Consider the following 21,703-nt stretch of genomic DNA (forward strand, 5'->3'; position numbering starts at 1 on the left):
CAGAAAGAGAGAATGGGCCTGGGCCTGAAAAATTACTGAGAAGAAAAGGTTGCAAACTTTGAGGATTTGGCAACCGACATGTGGACCAATGGAATAGAATTGAAGATCCTGACATTGATCCAAACACCAATGAACACTGATTTTTTTTTTTTTTGAGACAGGGTTTCTCTGTGTAGTTTTGGTGCCTGTCCTGGATCTCGCTCTGTAGACCAGGCTGGCCTCGAACTCACAGAGATTCGCCTGCCTCTGCCTCCTGAATGCTGGGATTAAAGGCGTGCGCCACCACTGCCTGGCGAACACCTGATTTTTTGACAAAGAAGCCAAAACTGTACAATGGAAAAAAGAAAGCATCTTCAACAAATGGTGCTGGCATAACTGGATGTCAGCATGTAGAAGACTGCAAATAGATCCATATCTATCACCGTGCACAAAACTCAAGTCCAAGTGGATCAAAGACCTCAACATAAATCCAGTTACTCTGAACCTGATAGAAGAGAAAGTAGGAATTAGTCTTGAACACACTGGCACGGGAAACCACTTCCTAAATATAACACCAGTAGCACAGACACTGAGAGCAACAATTAATAAGTGGGACCTCCTGAAACTGAGAAGCTTCTCTAAGGCAAAGGACACGGTCAATAAGACAAAATGACAGCCTACAGAATGGGAAAAGATCTTCACCAACCCCACATCTGACAGGGCTGATCTCCAAAATATATAAAGAACTCAAGAAACTAGACAGCAAAATACCAAACAATCCAATTAGAAAATGGCCTACAGATCTAAACAGAGAATTCTCAACAGAAGAATCCCAAATGGCTGAAAGACATTTAAGGAATTGCTCAACATCCTTAGGCAAAAGATATAAACATGAAGATTCAAGAAGTTAAACAGAAATAGAATAACTCACAAAAATCCATGGTGTGAGGCAACTGTGATAACCATTATGTTATGGAAATGGCCCTACAAAAAACCATGGGAAGACACAGAGCAATTGGACTTCTGAAAGGTAAAGACAATTTTTAAAATTGTGGAAGCAAAACATAGTCAGAAAAGAATGTACTTAAAAGAGAAGAGCAATCAAATGATGGTTGATTTCTTATCTGAAACTGTGAGGTTAGGGTGAAGTCGAACACTTTCAAAGTACTGAAAGGAGAAAACAAAGTGTTCATGACTATCGCATCTTCAGAAATGAAGAGGAAATAAAGATATCACATGCAAGTGAAAAAATAAGGTAAGTCGTTACTAACAAATCTACCCGTGAAGATTAGCTATGCAGAAAAGAAATGACAAGTCTTGTCGCATCAAAATGGCTGAAAAGAAGGGCAAAGTGTTATTTGCTTTCAGTGTGTTTCTTAGATTGCATTTGATGGCTGGAATGAAAAGCCCAACCTTTATGTCCATTGTACATAGAAGAAATACTTACGACAACAATACTTACAAGATAGTGGTAAAATGTCAATATGAATAGATTGTTTTAAGTTATACATGTATACCTTAATATCTACAGCAACTAGTAAAAATTTATATGAAACAAAGTATTAAAAACACCATATATAAAACAAAGTGAAATTCCCTGAAAATTTCCAGCAATCCTGGGAAGATTAAAAACAAGGAGAAACAGGATACAAATCAAAAGTAAAACTCAAATAACCAAACAACAGAGACAAGCCCTGATCATCCATAGGTGCTTTGAATGTAAATGTACTTGACAATGTGGTTAAAAAAGCATCCAACAATATAAAGGCCTACAAGAAATCACTCCAAGGATATGGATAGACCAAAGATAAAAGAATTAAAGGTGTAAAACTAGGGGTGTTTTTTGTTGTTATTGTTTGTTTGTTTTTTAAAGAAAAGATGATGTCCCTATTATATAGGGTAGAATACAAAACAACGAAAATTACCATATTCAAAGTTAAGGGGAATTACATAATAATAAAAGAATCAAGGTACAAGGAGAATTGTCAATCTAACTGTATATGCGGCCAAACAATAAAGCTTCAAATTACATGAGAAAAAGACAGATAGACTATAGATCATGAGAAGAGAAGAGGGAACAATTTTGGGAGAAGGAAGGGACTAATAACAAGAAGCGAGTGTGGGAAACAGGGGAGAGCATCAGGGGTGAAAATAAAAGCAAATTATAATGATATATATATGTATATAGATGTTATAGTGATACACATTTCTTTGTGTGGTAGTTAAAAAGTTAATAAAACCAACTACAAAGGGCACTAGAATTTTCTCAAAAAGAAAATCTAATAAAGCTAAAGAGAGAAAATAAGACAAATCCAAAGTCATTTGGTTGAGAACTTCAAAAAGCTATTCTTCACAACTGAAGGAAGTACTAGACTAGAATATGGCAAAACTCTAAAATCTGAAAATACAATAACAGAATCTAACAGACATACATAAAACATTATATACAAAAAAAAAACAGATATTTAGGTTTCCATGGAACATACTGGAAAATGAACCATTTTCTCCCATACAAGAAAAAAAACTGAACAAATAGAAAATAGTTGAAATCATATGGAGTACGTTTACTGACTACAACTAATTCCAAAAGAAAAGACAGAAATCTCGGAACACTTGGAAAGTAAACAACATGCTCCCGAATAATCCACAGCTCAAAATGAAATCAGAGCATAATGAAAGATGTGGGCTGCCGGAAAAGCCATGCACTAAAGGCTGGCATAAGAAGAAAATGCCTCGAATCAATAGTCTAAGATCATCCGTTAAGAAACTAGCAAAAGAAAATGAACCTGATATCATCAGGAGAAAAGAAACAACAGTGGATAACAATGAACCTGAAAGCAGGGAAGTTTTACAGAATCATCAATGAAACAAAAGCTGGTTCTTTAGAGAAATATCAATAACATTCATCTGAGAAAGACACAGGCCACCGACATCAGAAATCAAACAAGAATATCTCTCCAATATAAAAAGGACAAATAAGGGAAGGCCACAAACAACTTTAGGCTCATGAATCTGACACCTCAGAAAACAAATGGACCTGTTCCTTTAAAACCACACACTGCTGAAGCTCATTAAAGCTGAACTAGACAGTCTGACTGGTTCTGGATCCATTAAATAAGTTTATTTTTAATTTAACAGATTCCCCAAGAGATATATCTGGCCGCAGAAGTTTTCATTAAAAAATAGTTAATGAATCTGTACCAACTCTATAATTTCTTTCGTTGTAAAGCTGATAATAATTCTTTGAATATTATTCTGATATCAAAACTTAAAAGCAAAAACAAAATCTGCATGCAAACATACAAAACATATATAAAAATACAAACATATATAAAATATGTATCATTATATAGCAGCTAACCAGAATAAAGAGGCAGTGGATGATGATAAGGACACAGCAGGGCAGCTGCACACATGAAGTGACAGCAGCTGTGACAGCATGCACAAGACCTGTGCAAGCCCACACCAGTCCAAACCCCAACATGGGGAGGGGAGGTGGGCATGAAGCCCTACCCTCAGTCTAGCTGCTAGGGGAGGGACAGTAAGTTTCCTTCAAGATGGCAGCTGGAGAGGAAGCCCACACCTCCAATAATCTATGGTCAGGACAAATCAGACTTGATGGGTGTACAAACAGAGAGTAGAACACAAAGTGCATAGGGGTGGGTCTAGGGGGAGCAGGAGGAGAGGATGAATATGACCCAAACACACTGTATTAAGTTCTCAAAGAACTAAAAAAAAAAGTAAAGAGGTGCAACATCATTAGATATTAAAATTCATGCCACAATAAGAAGGGTAGTAAAAACGTGTCACATTGCCACAACCGAGCAAGTAAATAGAGACAGTCTGGGTAACTCATACACTACTGGTAGGTACAAAGAATGGCAGAGCCACACTGGGAAAGTATTTGGCACATAAAAATAATAAATATACAAATGTCACACTGACAAGCACCTACATGCCTGGACATTTACCCCAGATACATAAGACTTAGGTTTACAAAAACATGTGCACACAAATGTTCATACTAATAGTCCCAAACCTACAAACAACCTAGATGCTTATCAGTACTTCAAAACTTAAACAAACTACTTTATACCAAATAGAATGGAATACTACTCAGAAATTAAGAGAGAGAGAGAGAGAGAGAGAGAGAGAGAGAGAGAGAGAGAGAGAGAGAGATCAAGCTATTGGGTGGAACGTAAGGAATTATGCTGAATGAAAACAGAAGGCCAATTCTTAGAGGACACATATGCCATGGCTCCATCTGTATAGCATCCTTAAAATATTCTGAATATGATAATGAAGAACAGATTAATTACTGCCCAGAGTTAAGGAAAGAAGGAATCCTTGTGGTGACAGAGCTATTTTATATGTTTTTTATTTATTTATTTTTTACTATTTACTTTTTTATGTGTGTATATCTGTGTGTGAGTGCCTGTACATGTGTACAGGTACCCATGGAGACCAGAAGAGGGTGCTGGAGGCCCTGGAGCTGGAGTTCTAGGCAATTCTGAGCTGAGGTCCAAACTCTAGTCCTGTGGAATAGCAGCGCTCTTAGCCACTGAGCCTTCTCTCCAGCTTCCTATTCTGTTTCTGCATCAGTGTCAATATTCTAGCTTAGTTCTAAACTATAGTAATGCAAGATTCTGTCATTGTAGGAATGGTACAAAAAACACACAGGATATTTCATGTAATATGCAAGATTATATAAGTTCTAGAGTTCGCTAGAATTTTTATCATGGCACACATATTACAATGTGTGTGACCATTAAAGAAATACCTAGTCTCTAGGTGTTCCAGTCTTCTATAAAACAGGACCCCAAATAGAGTCTATCTCATGGGATGATTGTGAGTATTAAATGGTATGATGTTCTTAAAGAATTGTCTTGCTAAATATGCAGAATTGCACAATAAATTATAGATATTAGTAGTACTAGAAATGACTGTATAACAGTATTGCAGAAGCCTGCTGACTGTTCAATTTCCTGAGCTACATTAAAAAAATCCTTCCCTGTTCCCTCAACTGATTTATAAAATACAAGTCTAAAGCTACCCATGTAATTATGCCTATAACGTGATAAAAACAAAACACAAAATTTCAAATAAACAAGCTTACTTTACAGTCATGGTAGATGGTAGAGAAGCCACATTGATTAATCCAGTGTCATTAGCCCAAGCTGATGGTGGCTTGAAATACAGGTTGAAACCACTTGTAATTGTAGTAGTGGTATTGGTGGTAACAGTGGTAGTGGTAGTTGTTGAGGTTGTGGCTAGAAAATAAAACAGATAGTGTTGGTATGAATTTACAGTGTTAGCAAGAAATGAAAAACTCGTGTCAGTTAAGCCTCAGTCATTCAAGCTTTTTTTTTAAATATGGGAACTCATTTGTTAACAAGAATTTGAAATCAAAGCCATAGATTTGAACCCAACACTGTGCAATATGAAGTGATATACTGCACACCAGGCATCGAAATTAACCTTCATGCTGAAAATTAAAACTCCTGGAGAGATTCATTAAAATATAAAACATAACTTAACCAGCTCTATAACCATTAAGGGAATTTAATCCATTCTCAAAACTCTTCCCATAAATATTAAAAACTCCAGACCCAGATGGCCTCACTGGTAAGTTCTATTTAACTTTCAAAGAAAAAAATCACAATTTTTCAATATACATAAAATATCTGTACATATTTTATATAAAACATAACTGTATTTGAGAAACTAATTCTTACAAATGAAATTGCTAAATCACAGGGCTAAATCATTGGACTAAATCAAGGATATTTTGAAATCTTAGTGTACCTTGTGAAAGTTACCTACCAAAGTGATTTTGAAAAAACAAAAACTATGTTTTTGTCTATAAGGAAAAGTGCCTATTTCTCTACATCTTAGCTAACACTAGGTATGCATCTTTCAAACTTTTCCTTACATCCCAGACCTCTTTTATATCTTTTTGTTGTATCCCTTCTAGAATAGACCTCACAGCTTAAGTCATATGTTTCTATGTTTGTTGATGACTTCTACACATAATTTTCATACCGTTAACAGCACTATTGATCCTTACTCTATACCAAGCATATAAAGAACAATGGAAGAAAATTATGGCTGTTGGGGATTGGGAATATATTACTTTCTTCTATTTGGTTCTCCGTAGTTTCAAACGTTCTTGGCAATTAAATGAGTCTTGTGTAACAAGAAATTTGTAATAAAAATATTACTTGTACACAATGGTTTATGTTAGCCTAGCCTTCCCAATTAGCAGTATGTTCAGGTTAATGGCTGTACTATATAACCACAGAATTCATGATGCCTGCTAAGTGCACTGACTAGTCTAGGGAGCCTGGCTTACTCTATTCATGCTAAAGGAACAGGCTCAGACACCCATGCTTTATTCCAGGTAACTCCACCTGTTCATCCTGGTTCACAGCAACAAGTGTGTAAAGTACAGGAAGGTCCCCCATATGCCACTAGCTTATGAGGAGGGGCAACACAACAAAAGCTCTAGCTAGAGTTAGGATAGATCAGAATCTCATTCTCAAAATCTGAGTGACATGGAAGAATCAAACTCTATGTAGAAATACAGAAATACATGCAGAAATATGAAACCATATGAAACATACGAAGAAATTGGGAAATAACTCAAAAATGTAGAAAAATCAAACTAAGCAGAGGGAGTTGAGAAGACTGACAAAGAACTTAAGTAGAATAAAGGCGTCATGAACAAGTCAAAATTAGGAACAAGATAAAATACAAAGTCAGAAAAAGAGAGGAAGAAACTAGTGAGAAATTTTAAAAGAAAAAATGTAGATAAAGGGATAATAACTAAATGACATGCATGTAATACTTGTGAGGCTGCCACACGAACAATTTCTTGAGTTCTACTTTTCCTGAGGTAACAGTGGCATGAAAAGTCTGCAGGAGATTTTTCTAAAATTCCATGTCCCTTTTGGCATAAGGAGCCTATGGTAATACTACATTCTTTGTGCTAGCGTGTGTGAGAGTGAAATGAGCAGCACCCAGGAAGACTATGCTCAATCACGAAGTATTTGGGGTTAGTATCCATAACAGCACTCGGGAGCTTGCAGGTTGGATCCCAGTTGGTGTTCTGTATAGCTAGATAGCATTATTCTCTTCACTTGAGATTAAAACCTTTATCCAAAAGGAGATTGTTTCCCTAGGAATAATGGCAATTGATCATATTATCAAAAGGCCTACTTTGTTAATTCATTTTAACACTAGTGACTATACATTCAAGAAAAAAATTAAAATGAATCTTTGGAAAGAGTCTACCTTATCCAGAGGAGATCTTCTAATAAAGTAACTTGAATTTCTGAACTGGACAGATACACAGACATATAGCTAAGAGGGATGATAAACTCCAGGACTGGGAATGCAACTGTGTGCTGGTCAATTTTTGTCAACTTGAAACAAACCAGAAGAGGGAACCTCAACTGAGGAACTGTGTCCATCAGAGTAGCCTGCAGGTGTATGTTTGTTGGAGCACTTTCATTATTAGTAACTGATGAAGGAGAGCCTAGCCCACTGTGGGAAGTGTCATTCCTGGGCAGGTGGACCTGGGTTGTATAATAACATAGCTGCACAGGAGCCTGAGTGCAATCAAGCAAGAAGCATCCCTCCATGTTTCTGCTTCAGTTCCTGCTTCCAGGCTCCTTTCTTGAGTGCCTACAAACAAATCCTTTCTTTCCCCAAGTTACTTTTGGTCAATGTTTTATCATGGCAATATAGAAAGCAAAATCAAACAGATAATATGGTCCCATTCTTACAAAAAGCGGATAATTTAATATATGTTTTATACGTGTGGGATTAAGTTTGAAAGGATGAACAAATTTGTGTATATACATGCATGCATATGTATATATATATGCATGTATGATTTTTATAGTAAAAAAGCAACTCAAAATATCAGCATTCTCAAAAACATGACTAACTAGAAAAAGTAAAATATCATTCCAAAAGATGCTGAATGATATCTTACAGAAATAATACCTGTCAGCCTAAATGTAAAGGAATCTTGAGTCTTATTAAAATACTATGATTACTTTTTGTACAGTTTATTTATTTTCCATGCCGTTTTAAAAGCATGTCTTAGTTAGGGTTTCTATTGCTGTGAAGAGACACCATGATCATGGCAACTCTTATAAAGGAAAAAATGTTTAATTAAGGTGGCTTACATTTTCAGAGGTTTGGTCCATTATCATCATGGTGGGACACAGTGGCATGCAGGCAGACATGGTGCTAGAGAAGGAGCTGAGAGTCCTACATCTTGACTGGCAGACAACGAGAAGTGATCTGTCTCACTGGTTGTTGCTTGAGCATACATGAGGCATCAAAGCCCGCCTCTATAGTGATACACTTCCTCCAACAAGACACACCTACTTCACACACCTCCTAATAGTGTCACTCCCTTTGGGGGCCATTTTCTTTCAAGCCACCACAAGGCATAAACTATATCTGGCATATTTGAGTAACAATAATATTTCAACTAGTAACAAAAGAAGTAATGAATTTCAGACATTTAGCAGATAAAATATAAAGAGCATAAACTGGGCATGTACATAACAATACACTTAGTATCCTTTTTTTATTTCTTCCATCCAGGTGTACTTGGCAAACTTCCTTTCCTATTAGTAATAGTTATCTCAAAACACTATAGTGATAATGAAGTAGATGCTAAAATGTATCACTTTAAGCCATATTTAGCATGGTGGTTTGAATGAGATTAGCCTCCATAGGCTCCTATGATTGAATAGTTGGCCCCCAGTTGGTAGACTAGTTTGAGAAGAATTAGGAGATGTGGCTTAGGACGAGGTGTGTCACTAGGGGAGGGCTTTGAGGTTTCAAAAGCCCATGCCATTCTCAGTTAGCTTTTTCTCTGCCTTTGGCTGTGGATCAGATGTATGCTCACAGCTACTGCTCCAGTGCTATGCCTGCCTGCTGCCATGTTTCCTGCTACAATGGTCACAGACTCTAACCTGAAACTCTAAGCAAACCCCAATAGATTCTTTTCTCTATAAGCTGCCTTGGGCATAGTGTCTTACCACAGCAATAGAAAGGTAACTAAGACATTAACCATGGTAATTAAAAAAATAATAATAAACTTTATTAAAGCAAAGCTACTACTGATGTCAACAGTCATAGATGGATTCAAACACAGTGATTATAAGATACAGAAAATCCATAGTTTCTATTGACACACTGAGTTAAGTAGGCTCATGAAAATAACAATAATTTCTTTAAAATGAGTAAAACTTACATGAGAGTTCCTGGGAAGCCAGGTTTACAGGAACAGTTGGCATTGCAGGAAACATGGTGCTTGAATTATCAATGGTGGCCACAGTAGTAAATGCTGGAGCCAACCTAAAAATCAGAGTAACAAGCAAAATATAGTGACTAAAAATAACTCTCCAAAAGTACAAAATTCATTTACATTGGGGAAATAAGAGCAAAGAATGGAAAAGCAAGCAACTACAAATAAAATCTCTTTGGTTAAAAAAAAAAGAAGCTGTACTTTAAAAATGATCACCAGTCCTGCCTGCTAATAGCCTTCTAGCGACCTCACCGAAACAGTAAACAGATGAGAAGCATCCTCTCCCTGGAAGTGCAGCATAAGAACTCCTATGTGACTATTCAAAACTTGTGAAAGTGGTTTTTAAAAAATTACCCTAAGGATATACAGTGAATGAAAAAACATTTCTTCAAGAACATCTGTTAAAAGTCAGCGATCTAACAGTGAGGGTCTACATCTGGCATATGAGCTATAACTCACTGCCTTCCTCCCATCCTCTTGCCCACCTCTGTACAAGGAACACTCCAGGTAAGAGCAGCTTAGAAGACTGGGTGCCCTCTGGCTCCGGCTCTCAATCAAGGGAGACAGGCCTTCCATGAGAAAGCAAGCAGCCAGTATTCTCATCCAACACAGCCGAGAAGGGCAACATTCCTGGTGAATATGGCCAAACCTTCTGGGACTTGTTTCTTTTAGCCAGTTCCCATTCATAGGATAGAAACTCCACGACAGAGGGCAGAGAATAGTAGGGATCCAACCACCCCACTCTGATTCCATTGCCTAAGCTCATTCGCAGCTCTGAGTTCCCCATGTGAAGAGGCAATCAAGATCAGTGGCTCTTCCCACTGCCCAGCACCCAAAGTCCTGGATCAAAGAACGATTTTTCCTAGAGCTAACAGCTGGTCCTAAGAACAGAGAGCTCCCAAACTCTCCCACAAAGAAATGACTTTATGTAAAACATAACATGAAGTAGTTCCAGTTGAAGGATTCCCTCTTAGAAGATGAAGCTTTGGTGGTAAGCAATTAAAAGGTGACAGCTTTATGCTAACAAGAAGTCAGGCTCTCAGTCCTCTAGTCTCCCAGAGTTAACAAGGAAGAATTAAGCACTGATCTATGCTATAGCATGAACAAATCTTGGAACTAGTAAGCTAAATGAAAGAAACAGGCACAAAGGCAATGTATTGCATGATTTCAATTATATGAAATGTCCAGAATAGGCCAAGCCAAAGACAGAAAGTGTATTAGTGGTTGCCAAGGGCTGCAGGGGTTGTGGGGGGGAGTGGGTTAATGAAGGGTGACTGCTAACTGGGTACAAGGTTTCTTTTAGGGGTAATGAAAATGTTCTCAAGTTACATTCTGGTGGTGGTTGTATACTCTGTGGCTATATTAAAAACCACTGAATTGTACAATTTCAAAGAGTGAATTGCAAGATGTGAATTATATGTCAATTATACTGTTATTAAAAAACACATTATCATCTCAAGAGAAGAAAAAAACTACATTTGACAAAAATGCAATGCCCTTTCATGATAAAAACACTCAACCAACTAGAAAGAGAAGGGAACATCCTCAGCTAGTGACTTTTAATAACATGAAATAGCAAGGCTATTTTTTCTGCCGTATGTTGTAAATACTCTCCTACCCCAGTTTGTCAGTGGCTTTTAATTTGTTACTGTTCTATAAGTGGCCAAATCTTTGCATTATTTTTCCCTTTATGGACTAGTATAGGTCTCAATATAATATTTTAAAAGACTTTCCCTTTTAAACATGAGAAAAAGTGTTCAATCTAATTTTAAGAGAAAACTGCAAATTGTAACTACATTGAAAGCAATTTCACAAAGCAGATGACAAGAACTCAAAAACTACTAACACACTTTAATAAGGACAAGAAGAAAACAATCAGGCAGCCTCATGGATTCCTATGAGAGTGTAAACTGGCATGGCTCCTGTGGAAAACGGGTGATCAATGTTTTAAATACTACAAATGCATCTATCATTTGAGATAGAAATATTCTTCTGGAAATGTACCCATTAGGAATACACTCTATGTCACAGAACTATATACCTAGAAGTGACTAACTGTATACTCAAAGTGGTGAAGTTTTTAATGTATATTTTACCATGGTAAATATGTAAGATGTTCTTGTGTACTTGTGAAATGCCACATAAAATGATATCTGGGCTATTGAGATGTTTAGGCAGACAAAGATGCTTGCCACCAAGCCTAAAGGCTTCAGTTTCATGCCCAGGAGCCACATGGCAGGGTGGGTGCTTTGTAAAAGTACTAAATGAACTACTGTTATCTCATCTCTTCAGACATGTTCCATGGCACACAAATACACACACAAATACATAAATACAATAAAAATGTTCACATCAGCAAAAAGAGGAAACTAATGCAACAAAGGAGTGAATATACACATCATAGTCCATCCAGAACATGAAATACTACGATGATATTAAAAAGAAACTAAAGAATCTCTCCATGATGTGAAATAAACTAAAGTTTAAAAGGTTTTAAACCAGTATAGTATAAAATTTACAAGTTGAAAAAGCAGGGCACACACTAGTATATAGAATATATTATCTACATCTAAAAAGGATGGAAGGTTGGAGCCTCTGGGATGGCTCAGTGCCATGAGATGATGCAAGGCTGACAGTCTGAGTTCTGTCCCTGGAACCTACATAAAGGCAGAAGGAGAGAACGGACTCAAGAAAAGTTGTCCTCTGAGTTCTCTGTGCAAGTTATGACATGTGTGCCACCCACCCACCCACACACACATATGCGCGCGCACCACACACACACACACACACACACACACACACACACACACACACACACACGGTAACTATAATAATCATAATTTTTAAAGGTGGAAGCTAAGACCACAATGACAGTGGTTAACTCTGGGTATGGAAAATGGAGAAGGGTACAGTGCACAGGGGTGTAGTGTATCTATTTGTAGTATTTATAGTTTTATTTTGAAACCATTTACCTATATTATTTAAGAATGAGACATAAGTATATGTTGTTGTAGCCAGTGTGGGAAACACTACTTAAATAGTTTCATATTCACCTACGCTTTTAAAATATTTATGCACTCTATTTTCTACCTTTAATTCATGCAATATTTCTTATGATTAATATTTTAAGCAAACAACAGTTAGCCAGCTATTACAATTCATTTATTCATTATTTTACCCTCTCCCCCTGCGGATTTGAAATGCCACCGTCATACACACGGGTTTGTTTCTGGGCCTTAAAATATTACACTGATTTTTTTCTTCCTGTGCCTGTTACATAATAGAATTTCAATTATTATAGCCTTAGAATTATTTATTTCTACATTACACAACATTTTAAACTTACAGGAAGAGCATCAACTTATGCATTTTGATATATTTTCCCGAAACCACTCCATCATTACTTGCCTAACACAACATCAGGGATGGCAGGTCTCATGCATTTTTTCCTCCATTTGAATTGCCGAATCTTTTCAAGTCCTTTGCTCCTTTCCTGATTCCCAAAGAACAACTATGGCTTCACCAGAATTGCATTAGATGGACAGATTAATTTGAAGGTGAATATCATTTTGACATTACTGAGTCTGCTCATTCAGTGGTCCTGTTCATTATTCAGTGTATATTCTGTATGTCTCAGTACAACTTTGTGGTTTTCTCCATCGAAGTCATGCATATTTTCAAAAGTTTACTCCTGGGTATTTCATAATTTTGGCTGAAATTGTTAATAGGTGTTTTCTTGATGTATTTCCCAACAACTGTTGCCTAAACATAGCAAAGCTATTGATTTTTATATTATTTATTTTGTAAATGGCTGTATTACTGAAACTTCTTCACTAGCTCTAATTAAATTTCTACTTGATTTATGTCCATATTTTAAAAATCCTTATCGTTTATCTCAGATACTGGCATAATTTCAGAGCCTGTCCTTAAATCACATATCCAAAGATAACTAAGGAAGCAAATATCATTTAATATGACTTACTTGTAAGTTAAATGAATGTTACTCTAAAATAGAAAAGGGTTTAAGACACAAAAAACTTCTTTTCCTCATTACAACTAGAGCAGGACTTAACCTGGCACTATTGACAATTTGGATCTGATTATATTTTGTTAGGGAAGACTGTCCTGTACAACACAGGACATTTATTGAGCTCTACTCGATATATGCCACTCCCGGGTATACACTCAAAGGACTTTATAGCCTACCGCAGAGTTATCTACACACCCATGTTCACTGCTGCTCTATTCACAAGCTAGGAAATGGAATTAATTTGAATATCCATCAACTGACTGGATAAGGAAAATGCCATATACACAATGGGATATGACTTAGATATAAAAAGTGAAAGTATGAAATTTGCAGAGAAATGGATAGCACTGGAAAAATTATACTGAGTGAGGCCACCCAGGTCCAGAAGGACAAGTGCTGTATGTTCTCTCTCATACGGATCAGAGCTCTGGATTTTTGTTTGTTTGTTTGTTTTTGGAAACAGTTTTTCTCCGTGTAGCTTTGGTGCCTGTCCTGGAACTCACACTATAGACCAGGCTGCCCTTGAACTCACAGAGATCCGCCTGGCTCTGCCTCCCGAGTGCTGGGATTAAAGCCGTGCGCCACCACCGCCTGGCTTGTTTTGTGTTTTAAACTGGAAATACAAGATGAACTCAGGAAATTAGAAAGTGGCCAATAGGAAGGGATACATTAATGGAGTGGGGAAAGTAAAATCCAGGGAAAATCCAAGTAGAGGGAAGAATACTGAGAAGGGAAAGGTTCAAGCAGAGAAGGTGGAGGGAACATGAGGTTAAACAGGGGGCAGTAGGAGGGCTAACCAAAATGAAGGGTGTATGGAAAAGCCATATGGAAACCTATTACCATGCATCCCAATTAAAAAATGTCATAGGAACAGTAGAATTCAAATGATATGTAAGAAGATGCAGGGATACAGAAGATTAAAGGTTTAAGAATTAATGGGATTTAGGGATGGGGGAGAAGAGGGGACAGGGAGTTAGTTGATAAAACTAAGAAGCCTTATGAAAATTTACCACCATTGGTTAGCTAATTATAAAATAGATTTTTTTTTCTGTAAAAGAAGTTTGAAGAGTTGGTTCCACTATGTAAGGGTTAGTACTCTGGATTTAGAAGAAACAAAAGAGTTTGAACAGCAGTATCATACATGGGTGGATAATGCTACTCCCAGAAGACACAGGTTACTAAACAAAAATTTCAGTGCTGGGCATGGGATACTCCCCTTAGAGTTATTGTTCAGAAAAACACCAGTGGCACTCAGAACAACACAGCTATTGCTATTGTTCTTGGCTACCCAACATAACGACTGCTGAAGACCCCACTCACTTTGGTTGAAGGATATAAAGAAATCTATCTCAAAATGACCAGGAAACTTCTTCACTGCTGGCTAGCTTTCATAGTGCCAGAATGTGCTGCACAAGCCACTAGGAAAGAAAAATCTATCAGCTGTTTCACCTAGCACTGGACCCTGAATGCTGGCTGCAATGCCAACCTCCCAAGCAAGATGCACTTATTATGCAATAGTGGCATGACATATGGGGCATAGCTAATCGCTTTCTGATTGGACTTGTGGTCTGCCCCACAGAGGGAATTCATGCATGGCACTGTATATCTGGTCAAAAGCCCATGGCTTAGGGAGGTCAAGAGGGGCCACCTACTATTAGTTATTTTATTAACTGTTCATATTGTCAAACTGACTTCTAAATATTTATGTTTGTACCCAAAGACCTGGGCTTCTCTTAACCTTGATCAGAGAAGCTTCCTTTTATAGCGAGCAGCAATTAATAGAGAGTCATAACTGGTCAAAGTACTGAAAAAAAAAAGTAACCATGAGTGTTTAGCTCTAGATGGAACATCTATACAAACCTCCAAATTCTTTTTGTTTTTTTTTTTTTTTTTGGTTTTTTGAGACACGGTTTCTCTGTGTAGCTTTGCACCTTTCCTGGGACTCACTTGGTAGCCCAGGCTGGCCTCGAACTCACAGAGATCCACCTGGCTCTGCCTCCCGAGTGCTGGGATTAAAGGCATGCGCCACCACCACCCGGCCAAACCTCCAAATTCTTAATGCTCAGTGAACATCACTGGAGAGGGGAAAGACAGAATGTAACATCTGGAGGATGGGGAGGAACGCTGTGAAATGCGGTCTTCAGGATATGTCATGTTTATTGCATTTATAAATTCATGGTAGCTGTGGTTACCTGCATAAGACCCACACAAGATGAAGCTAGTCATCGGTCCAGTGTGAATGGGGTACGGATACATGAGGCTGCGCCCCTAGCTCATGTGCCATTGGTAGCTTACGGCTGCTGGCGGACAAAGAATCATTTTCCTTGGGGGTGCTGTTGCAACTTATAGGTTGCCTATCTGCCATATATATATGGGCAACAGTAAGTGAACTTAGTGGAACATTTAAAAAAAGAGAGGCTCCTGTCAGAGGGGTCTTGGAGAGGTGGAGGGAAGAAATGGTGAGTGGTATGATCAAATACATTGTATACGTGTACAAAAATCTTAAAAACATAAAAAATATTATTTTAAAATCCTTTGCATAAAAAAACCTGGTCAACCCTCATAGCCTAGGAGTTAACAAGCCCTGGGGGAGGGGGATATCATTTTTTTTTAGCTAAATTAACATAGCATCACATTGCCTTGTAAATATTTGCTTATACCCATAGATAAATGCTACTCTCAGCCTTAGTCACCAAAGACTCTCTTTCTAGTGAACATCAGTAAACAGAGTCTCAGGACTGCACAAGGTACTTAAAATAAATCACACATGAGTGTTCAGGCAAAACCAAGACATTTATACCATCCCTAGTGAGGCTCAGAGAACACTGCAGAAGTGAAGATAGGAAAAAAATGTAAGAGCCAGAAAACAGAGAAGAAATGGCTGCCAAACGATATCTTCTGTGCAAGACAAGGCATTGCAATCATGAACCCCCAGCAGCTGTGGATGCCTGCACTGGGTCTGCACAACAACTGGCCCATGGGGAAGGCGCTAAAAGACCCTAACCTTCACTGCACAGCGATTTGCTCCTGGTAGATGTAGGCAGAGCAGTACCCACTGGTGATCCCATCAGGTTCCAGTGACTAGGTCCAATCCAATGTCACCCAGATAGCCCTATTAAACGAGATGGATCACAAAACAGAAGCAAAAGTCTGGAAGAGGGATTGGTAGAGAGGAGGAAGGGTTGATCATATTAGGAAGGAGATAAGAAAGGGTGGGGAGAGAGTAATCAGAATGAATTACATACATGTATGAAATTGTCAAAGAAGAAGCTAAATGAACTTTAAACATTTTAGAGTAATGCAGGAAAGTAAAAATGAGCTTTTAAATCATCCAAATCACAACGAGAAAGGTGGGGGATGATTAATAAAACAGAAATGGAAAGCAGAGCAAATGACAAAAGTATGGAGGCACACATTTGTGATCCCAGTAAGTGGGAGATGGAGGCAGGAGGATCAAGAGTTCAAGGCTAGTCTCAGCTACATAGAGCTTTGGATACATAAGACTGTCTAAAAAAGAAAAAAAATAACTAGACCAAAACCACAGCTAATGAAATAAAAAAGAAACTACAAGCCAGGTATGGTGGCACACACCTTTCATCCTACCACTGAAGCAGGAGAATTACGAATTCCATTGCAGCCTGGCTTATAACCAAGACCCTATTTCAAAAAGCAAATACTAATAAAAGTGGAAACGTCAGATTTAAGCCCTAATATAACAATAATTACAGAATATGTTAAATGACCTATGTATACCAATTAAAAGAGAGCATGACAGAGGAAAACCATGAATGACCAACTATGTGTTGTCTATAAGAAATTCATTTCAAAAACAACTACATAGGCAGGCTAGGAATAAAAGAATGAAAAGATATGTTCCACGCAACATTAATCAAAATACAGTAAGATTCAGTATATTATCATATAAGTAGACTTCAGAGTAAAGAAAGTTACTATAGATAGAAGGGAAGGTTATATAATAATTAAGAGCCAATCCTCTAAGACATCTTAGCAATCCTGTCAATGCATCAAATAACAGAGCTTCCTAACACACAGAACAGAAACTGATAATACGGCAGGAGAAAATTCCCTATGTGGACACTTCAGCATCTCTCTTACCAGCTCCTAGAACTAGTCAGAATATTAGCAAAGATACTAAAGAACTAAAACAAACAAAACCCATCACTAACCATCAGTATCTAATTGATGTTTGTAAAACACTTGGCCCCAAAGTAGAATACATTATTTTCAACAAATTTTGAAGAATTAAACGCACGCACGCACGCACGCAGAGTATGCTCTACAATTGCAATCAAATCAAACTAGGCATATAGGTCATGAAACTAGAAAGGAGACCACAAAAAGGGAAAAGGGATTTTATTGGGGAGGAAGAGGTTAGAGGAATACATGTAACAGGAAAGTAGAAAGGGAGCCTGTGGGAGGAAGAAGTGGCCCAGCAGGAGGAGGAAGGGAGGCAGGAGAGACTAGTGGAAGAAGGGAGTTAATAAGAACAAAGTACGTGTGGAAAATGCTCTAATGAAACTCAGTACTTTGCATGCTAATTTTAAAAACTAATAAAATTTAAAACTAAAAGAAATCAATAACAAAAAGATAACGAAATTTTCCAAACATTTGGAAACCAAACACACTTTAAATAATTGGTGGTTCCAAGAGGAAGAAATTAAAAATGTGCTGAATTGGATGGAAATTAAAATACACCCTATGAAAATTTAGGGGAAACAAAGCAGTCAGACAGACACGTCGGTGGTGTAAAATGTGGCCATTAGAAGACAGGAAAAGCATCATCAAGAGTATAAGCTCCCAACTCAAGAAATACCAAAACAAGCCCAAGGCAAGGTGAAAAAAAAACATAGTGCAAAAATCAATGAAATTAAACACAAAGATGACAGAAAATCAGTGATATAAACTTCCAGTTCTTTAAAAAAGTCAATATAATTTTTTTTTTTAAAAAAAAAAGGGCTGGAGATCGCTTGCCTCTGTGGGTACAAGGGCTCATCACACAGGCCTAATGACCTGAGTGTGGATCTCCAGAACAGAACATGTGGATAAGCCATACGTGTGGTGTCTGTAATTCTAGTACTCCTAAGGTGAGATGAGATGGGGAGACATGACCAGAAGCATGCAGGCCACCTAGAACAGCATATGCAGCACTATAGTAAATAAGGCAGACCCTGCCTCAAAGAGGGTGAAAGAGAGGACATTTGAAGTTGTCCTGTGACTTCTACATGCACACTGGAGCACACATAGACCATTACACACAAATATGTACACACACATCATACACTGACACACACACACACACACACACACACACACACACACACACACACACCCCCAAAAAACATGTACACACAAAAGAAAGGAAGGAAGGAAGGAAAATTGAAAGAAAAAAATCCAATTGAACAGCACTTCTGTCTTTTGTAAAACCACATTACCCACTAACATCCAAATTCCTATACAAAAGGATCCATATAACAATGCATTGCTGTTGGGGTTTTTTTTTTTTTTGGATGAAGGAAGACATCCACAGACAAGATATATAGATGAGACATTAGCACTGGAAAAGATATTCAACATCATTAGCCAATGGGAAATTGAAAATTAAAGGCACAATATGGTATCATTATCTACAGGGGAATAAAATTTAAAAAGAAAGATAACACTAAATGATAGTGACAATGCAGAGAAACTGGATCACAAGCATATTGTTGGTGAGTATGCAAAATGGCACAGCCAACCTGGAAGCAGTTTGGCAGTTTCTTATAAAACTGAATATGCAACTACCATATGACCCAGCAATTACATTCCTGGGCATTTATCCCAGAGAAATGAAGGCTTATGTTTGAAAAACGTACAAAAATATTCATAGAAGCTTTATTTGTAATAGCAAAGGGATATATATAATATATATATATATATATATATATATATATTATATATTCATTCCATGGACATTATCATTTGAAATGTATCCCCCAAAATTTATGTATTAGAAAATTAATACTTAACGCAAACCAAGAGGTGGCCCCTTAAATATGTCATTAGATCTGTCCTTATGAGTAGCTTAATGTCACTTTTTTTCTAATAAAGGATCCATTAAGACAAGATGAGTTTGACCCCTTCACTCTTTCTCATGTCCAATATTGTACCTTTTGCCCTGGAATAACACAACATAAAAGCCTTTGCCAGATACAAGGCCCTAGATTTCCCAGTCTTCATAACTGAAGGAAAAGCATTCCTTATAAATTATCCAGTCTCAGATACTCTGAAACAACGAGCAAATACATAAACTGTAATGCATCTCCACGATGGAATAGTATACAGCAATAAAAAGAAACAAAGAATTGATGTACATAACAATCAGGGAACCTCTATTCAATTACTATAGTCATTAAAAAGTCATTCCCTGAAGATTATATATTATGTAGTTTAATGTATATAATTTTGCATATTTCTGAAGATTAAAATTTATAATCAGTTTGAAATGACAATCATTATTATAGAACAGATTGATGATTACTAGGCTGAGTGAATGGGGACAGGAAAAAAGTGGATGCATCTATAAAAAGGCAAACTGAGGAAGATAACCTTGTAGTGACAGAGATATTCACTATCTTGCCTGAACCAACATTAACACTTAGGTGATGATATTTTACTGCAGTTTTTTACAAGATGCTCTAGTGGCAGAACCTGGGTAAAAAGCAAGGGGAACCTTTTTGCATTACTCTTCCAAGCTGCAAGAAAAAGTATGATTATGCCAAAAGAAAACAAAGCAACAGATTTTGAATAAAAATGCTTGTTAATGCCTGGCAGTGGTGGTGCATGCCTTTAATCCCAGCACTCGGGAGGCAGAGGCAGGCGGATCTCTGTGAGTTCAAGGCCAGCCTGGTCTACAGAGCGAGATCCAGGAAAGGTGCAAAGCTACACAGAGAAACGCTCTCGAAAAAAAAAAAATGCTTGTTAAAATCAAGCATGAAACGTTAAGACAAATCCTTCAGTGTGACTAGGTGCTTCTGGTTCATAGAAGGTATAATTTTTCTCAAAACATTTTTCAGTTTTAGACTTACACCTATAAGTCGGAAGGGGTAGTTTCTCTTTCATTTCTACCACATTCATCAGTTACACGAATTGCCAGTGACAAAAAGAACCACATTCAGATTTCAGTCAATCAAATCAGAATCTTACCTTGAATACTGGACTTTTCCATCAGAGAGTGTAATCCAAACCTTGTACATGGAATAGCTGCCAAGGTAGCCCTGTAGCAATTGTTCACTGTTGCTCTGAATAGAAGGAATGGGGCGGGGGTGGGGGCGGGGGTTGCAAATGCTATGGATTGAACTGCAATCCCTATGCAGACAACATTGAAACCAATGTTCCCAATCTGAGGCATGTTCCCACAGATAAAGAAATGAGAAGCCAAATGGACCAGAGTTGTTAGCTGAGCTCAAAGCAAAAGAAGTGGATGCTGTCACCTAATGTGATAAAGTGCCACTTACAACATTAGTAAAGGTGCTAGTACCCAATCCAAAAGCCCTTGGAAACTTTGTAGGTTGTGTAGAAATAGTATTTCCTAAGTTTAATTTGTTGCATTTATTTTACATTTTTTTTGAGACAGGGTCTTACTATATAACTCTGGCTGTCTTGGAACTCACCATGTAGACCAGACTGGCCTTGAACTCACAGAGATCTGCCTTCTGTGATGAGACTAGAGTCATGTGTCACCATGCTCAGCCTTGGTGCATTTATTTTAAGTAAAAAAGGCAGAAAAAAATCAACCCAACAGTTCCCTGAGATATTAAGTGGCAGCTGAATAACATAGCTCTTCTCATATTGTTTGAAAACATGTATAGCTTATATGATTGTGTTTTATAGGTTATTTCATCTCAATACAGAAGATAATAAAATGTTAACATAGCAATATATGTAGTGAGGCCCCCTATTTGCTCAGCCATAAATAAAAGTTACATGATTTGAATCACTTTAAAAAGAAAAATGTTTTCATGGGGGAAAGAGTATTTTAGAAGCAGGATGTATTGACATACACCTGTAATTCCAGCACTCAGGAGGCAGAGGCAGGAGGATTGTTGCAATTTCAATGCCAACCTAGTTTACATAGTGAGTCAGCATAGCCTAGCAAGGGCTGCATAGCAAAACTTGATCTGAAAAAAAAAAAGTAGTTCATAAAATTTTAATTTTGGCAGGTAATAGGTCTTACACTTTAACTTTCTGCCAGTCTTCTAAAGTTGATTAAACAAGACAAGTTTTAGTTTTAGAAACAAAACTACAGATCACAAGAAGCATCCCCTCAATACAATTTCTAGAAACTTGATATGTATAATATTTCA

General features: G+C 37.4%; 1 protein-coding gene across 2 annotated transcripts in view; it reads right to left on the bottom strand.

The window, feature by feature from the left end:
- The window catches only part of Nup62cl (nucleoporin 62 C-terminal like), a 69,118-nt gene that overhangs the window by 32,615 nt on the left and 14,800 nt on the right, over positions 1-21,703 (bottom strand). For both annotated transcript variants that reach the window (XM_052746453.1, XM_052746462.1), the window contains exons 2-3: positions 9,257-9,360; positions 5,096-5,249 (exon numbers count right to left, since the gene is read on the bottom strand). In XM_052746453.1, coding sequence (XP_052602413.1) covers positions 5,096-5,249; positions 9,257-9,311 — 209 coding nt within the window. In that variant the 5' untranslated portion in view covers positions 9,312-9,360. The remainder of the gene's footprint in view (positions 1-5,095; positions 5,250-9,256; positions 9,361-21,703) is intronic.

Source organism: Peromyscus californicus, unplaced genomic scaffold, assembly GCF_007827085.1.
Source record: "Peromyscus californicus insignis strain IS unplaced genomic scaffold, ASM782708v3 Scaffold_10__1_contigs__length_136768540, whole genome shotgun sequence".
Lineage (NCBI taxonomy): Eukaryota > Metazoa > Chordata > Mammalia > Rodentia > Cricetidae > Peromyscus > Peromyscus californicus.